Here is a 5033-nt window from a genome sequence, read left to right as displayed (position 1 = left end):
TAAAAATAAATATCAAGGCCGGGCGTGGTGGCTCATGCCTGTAATCCCAGCACTTTGGGAGGCCGAGGCAGGTGGATCACGAGGTCAGAAGATTGAGACCATCCTGGCTAACATGGTGAAACCCCGTCTCTACTAAAAATACAAAAAATTAGCCAGGCGTGGTGGCGGACGTCTGTAGTCCCAGTTACTCAGGAGTCTGAGGCAGGAGAATGGTGTGAACCCAGGAGGCGGAGCTTGCAGTGAGCCTAGACCATGCCACTGCACTCCAGCCTGGGCGATAGAGGAAGACTCTGTCTCAAAAAAATAAAAATAAAAATAAAAATTTCCTGAGAAACAGTCACCTATTTGACTAACAAATCCTTTGGTTTGTTATAGCTTGATTTCAAATAGCTTCAGGCTATTATCAGCCTCAAGGCACAGTTTGCTAACAGATTTCATACATTTCTTGGGGTTTTATTAGGAAATTCCCCCACATATCCCTTGGCGTATCTTCCAGCAGTTGTCCAGTTAGGCTACTCACTTTTATTTTCGACTTATTTTCTAGTAAAGTCAACTCAAGAATGTAAATTTCTCTGCCAGGCTCATGGCTTGCAATCTTGGATGGGTTAGACACCTATTCATCACTGCTCTGCTAACCTTTAATTTGATATACAACTTGAAACCACATTTAAGTCATCAGCAACTCTCCTGGGGCAGAAATGGCTGGATATGTAGATATGGTATCATAAATAAAGGCTAAGGAAAAAGACTATTCACCTGGGTCATTTAGGAAGAATAGGTAGTACTTTTTTTTTTTTTTTTTTGAGTTAGGGTCTCACTCTGTCACTGAGGCTGAAGTGCAGTGGCACAACCATGTTTCACTGCAGCCTCAACCTCCTGGGCTCAAGTGATCCTCCTGTCTCAGCCTCCCAAAGTGTTGGGATTACAGACATGAGCCACTGAGCCTGGCCAGGTAGTGTTTTTTATGGAGGTGGACTTGCATGGCTCCTTTGGAAAATCTCTTACCTATGTCTCACTTTATTTACTACTGAATAAGTATGATATACATTTATCTCATGAGCCTACCTTGCTTTTGGATTTTGAAATGTTTATGTGAAAATGTTGACTAGGTGATAAGAATATGGATTGTTGCTGTAAATTGTAAGCAAGAATGAAGATTATAACTCCTAAAACACTCAATTATGTCTCATGTGTATAAAAATGAGAATATTTTAATAAGTTAAATATATATTTATGAATCAAAGCTAAATGGTCATTAATATCAAGTAAATATCAGTAAACATGGGAGATATAAAAATGTATGAGACAGTTCGGGCTCTCAGTGAGCTTACAATCTATAAGAGAAGAGAAGGGGAAAACATAAACATTAAATAAGATAACAATATAAGAAGTATCAAAAGGCAACCTATTGTAAATTGCCACCTGAAATGAAATTGGCAGAGTCACTATTATAGGTCAGAGGAAGGAGAGATCATTTTCAGAAGCAGTGGGCAGGGAAGATAGAGTCCAGCCAGATCTCCAAGGCTGAATTCACTGGGAAGGAGGAGGGGGTTTTGGTAGAGGGAACCCAGTGAGAAAGTATAGATGTACAAAAGGAAGGAGTATGGATCCACAAAAGGAAAAAGAATACAGAAATGCAAGTTATGGTGATAAGGAGAGTTCTAGTATGCAATAGGGCTGGAAAGGCCATTTGGAATTGGACCGAGGAGAGCTATGAATGTCAAATTGAAGAGGTAAGATTGCTGAACAGAAAAGCATCTTGGTCAAAGCAGCATTTTGGAAACAATCCTTTGGCTATGGTATGCCAGATTAAATGGAGCAGGGAGGACCAGAGGCAGGGAGATCAATTGGAACCCATGCCAAGTCCTGGCGTGGGGTGAAGGTGGTGGGATGGGAAAGGAAGAAGTCGAGGCAGGAACTCTGTGGAAGAAGTGCACGACCTCTCAAGTGTGCTGATCAGCCTTCATTGTTGGAGCTTTGTGTCATTTTTCAAAGCATTGTGAAATATACGGGTTCTTAGAACTGACTTGCTTTAACAGTTGCAAGTGAAGAATGAAGAAATGAAGGCGTTTTATTCAACTTACAATATCCGATACCTGTAAAAGTTGATATGTTGAACCTTTTCTTCTTGATCTTACCTAAGAACAAAAAGTGTTAGGCTAAAAATAAAGTTAAAAAAAAAAAAACCACCAATCATAAAATGCAGGAATTAAAGGAGTTCTGAGAACATTTTATTTTTATTAGACAACCAACTCTAGTTGAACATGAACTATTCCAAACTCTTCTGTCAGTAAAATTGAAGGAAATCCCCAAGAATTCCTGAGATCCCTGTGTTGGTACTCCTGGTTTCGAGTGTTTATAATGTAACGTATTACACAGAAATTCAGAGAAACTTGATATATCTCTGAATGAGCAGGGAAAAAACGTTTCAGGAAAGTTTTCCAACAATTCCAATGTCACCATGTGTTTATATATATAATGGTGATATGACAAAGTTACTGGCATCTGGCTTCTGCCCTGAACCTCTACGACCAAGTTCTGGCCTTATCGCACACAGAAAAGCAATGCCTTCCACCCTTCGGGGGCATTTAAGGTTGGCACACTCTATTCCGGTAACACCACTTGACAGAAAGATGGCGAGGAAAAGCCTCTTCCCCACATTCCCTATGCCTCACCCTGCAGCTCAGCACTCAGAACTCCTTTCCTGGGCAGCGTCAATTTCAACTTCTTCCAATCCCTTGGCTATTTTGAGACTGCCCCCTGTGGGTCCAGAAGGAAGCCAGGAGGCCGGGCATGGTGGCTCCTGCCTCTAATCCCAGCATTTTGGGAGGCCAACGCGGGTGGATCACCTGAGGTCCGGAGGTCAAGACCAGCCTGACATGGTAAAACCACTAAAAATACAAAATTAGCCATGTGTGGCGGTACATGCCTGTACTCCCAGCTACTTGACAGGCTGAGGCAGGAGAATCACTTGAACCCGGGAGGCAGAGGTTGCAGTGAGCCAAGATCACGCCACTGTACTCCAGCCTGGGCAACAAAAGTGAAACTCTGTCTCAAAAAAAATAAGAAAGAAGCCAGGAGTCTCACGCTTGCAGTGACTTGGATAACTTGGGGGTGTAGTCTCCTTCCTCCCCTCTTTCTAACTCCTCTTGTTTCCTGGCCACCCCTCCTCAACCTCCCCAAGTTGGAAAATCAGCTGATAAACCATGGGCAGGGGTGAATAAACAAATCACTCCCCAGTTTTAACGCGCTGATGATCAGCTTTGGGCCTAAAGCAAATTCATATGTTTGCATTTATGTGAGAGAAAGTGGTTAAAATTGCTTGATTTTATATAAACTTGAAAAACATTACTTTTTGCTTTTGACCTGGACAGCTGTGGAAGTTGGTCTCTCCTTGCAAGGTAAGGATATGAGCTTGGTCATATTGATGACCAACATCAAGGAACATGTTGATGTTCATTACAGACACTGTTCTTATTCCAATGCTAGAAGGACCTGTGAGCATTATATAACATTTTCATGCACCCTTACATAAACAATTAGAAGCTGTTTACTTCTCAAGGACTCAATTAAATTTTTCATTTATTTATTTATTTATTTTTATTTCAGGCCTGAGCTGAGGACACTCACTACAAGAGCCAAATTAGAGAAGGAGCTTGCAGTCCTGCCATATTGCGTATTCATGGCTTTCCCGTCCCCCCACCCCCAATATAATCCTTTTAAGCCAGGTTAACAACTCACTAATTTTAAAGCGATTCATTTGCCAACTCAAAAAAACACAGATACAACTTTAAATGCTTTCGGATTCTAATCCTCTGGAGTATTTATATGTTTTCTTGTCTTATCCCTCCAAAACTAATCGCAGAGTTTTGAGAATCTGGGAACTTGGGCAAAGGAGAAAACAAGCACCCAGACCAAGGAATCCGAAATCGCAGTTCATGACGTCAGCATAAACCGACAATACCTTTTTGTTTGTATTGACCCAGCTCAAATTATAAAATCACATGAGTAATAAAACACAAAATACACGTGTTATCACTGAAAAGCCTAAAATGTAACTAAACGCGTTTTTCCCCCCTCGCGGTGGTATCATTTACTCTGTATGTCAACGTTTCTGTCTCCCTAAGACTCTCCCTTTACATCGTGAGCACACATTTTTGCATCATGCTCACACATTCATTAGCTAGGACTGAGGAGTGTGTACGATTCCAACGGGCCCTCAGCGTTAGCTGTTAGATGCACAAACCTTCGCTTCCTTTCCACATCTACTGCACTTGAGGTTCAACAGAGGATCCTTGCAAGAACAGCGCCCAGAGAGCATTCTTGACAGATGCGCGCTTGGCTCCAGCAACCCGCTCTGCTGGGAAGTTTCTTCTAACCACTAACACCCACCTCCAGTCCCCCAAGCTGTCACGACGCAGGCTGGCTGGGTCCCGTCTTGACGGGGGAAGGGTTTTACACACATCCTTCTAGGCTGCCCCACATCACAACCAAGCTCGCAGGGCAAACTCCTCCAAGCCTGGAGGACAAGCTGTCCCAGGCGCTCTGGCGCTTTCTGAACACCAAAGTCCCCTCCGCGCTCAAGGGAGCTAGCGCTCTGTTACGCAGGGAACCCCGGCACTGCAGGTCGAGGTGATGCGGAGGGAGCGGGGGCGCAGCAGGCAGCCGACCGCGGGAGGCAAACGGCGCGCAGGAGGCAAACGAGGCGCAGGAGCGGGTGCGAGAGCGAGTGGGGGCTGAGAGAGGGGGCGGGGCCCCAGGGGGGAGGCGAGCGCGGGAGTGGGCACGGGGGAACAGGGACCTGGAGCCAGCGGGCGCAGGAAGAGGTGCGTCCGCAGGAACCCGCGGGCGCAAGGGAGGCACTAGCTCCACGATCAGCTCGGGACTCTCAGGAGCCGCTCAATTGCCAACGGGAGGGGGGTGCGGGGAGTTGGAGGCTGGGGGGGACAGACCAGACGGGGGCGTGCCTTTGCCCGGATTGGCTGCAGGAGCCTGACGCCAGGCCCCGGGGGTTGGCTTGGGGAGTGGGAGCT

General features: G+C 45.3%; 1 protein-coding gene across 1 annotated transcript in view; it reads left to right on the top strand.

The window, feature by feature from the left end:
• Positions 1 to 871: 871 nt before the first annotated feature.
• The window catches only part of ADRB1 (adrenoceptor beta 1), a gene marked incomplete at its 5' end in the record, with an annotated part of 10503 nt that continues 6341 nt past the window's right edge, over positions 872 to 5033 (top strand). The window contains one exon of the mRNA XM_011927923.1: positions 872 to 911. Within this exon, the coding sequence (XP_011783313.1) occupies positions 872 to 911 (40 nt within the window). The remainder of the gene's footprint in view (positions 912 to 5033) is intronic.

This window comes from Colobus angolensis, unplaced genomic scaffold (genome assembly GCF_000951035.1).
Source record: "Colobus angolensis palliatus isolate OR3802 unplaced genomic scaffold, Cang.pa_1.0 Scaffold75, whole genome shotgun sequence".
Taxonomy (NCBI): domain Eukaryota; kingdom Metazoa; phylum Chordata; class Mammalia; order Primates; family Cercopithecidae; genus Colobus; species Colobus angolensis.
This window is presented reverse-complemented; position numbering and strand designations above follow the sequence as displayed.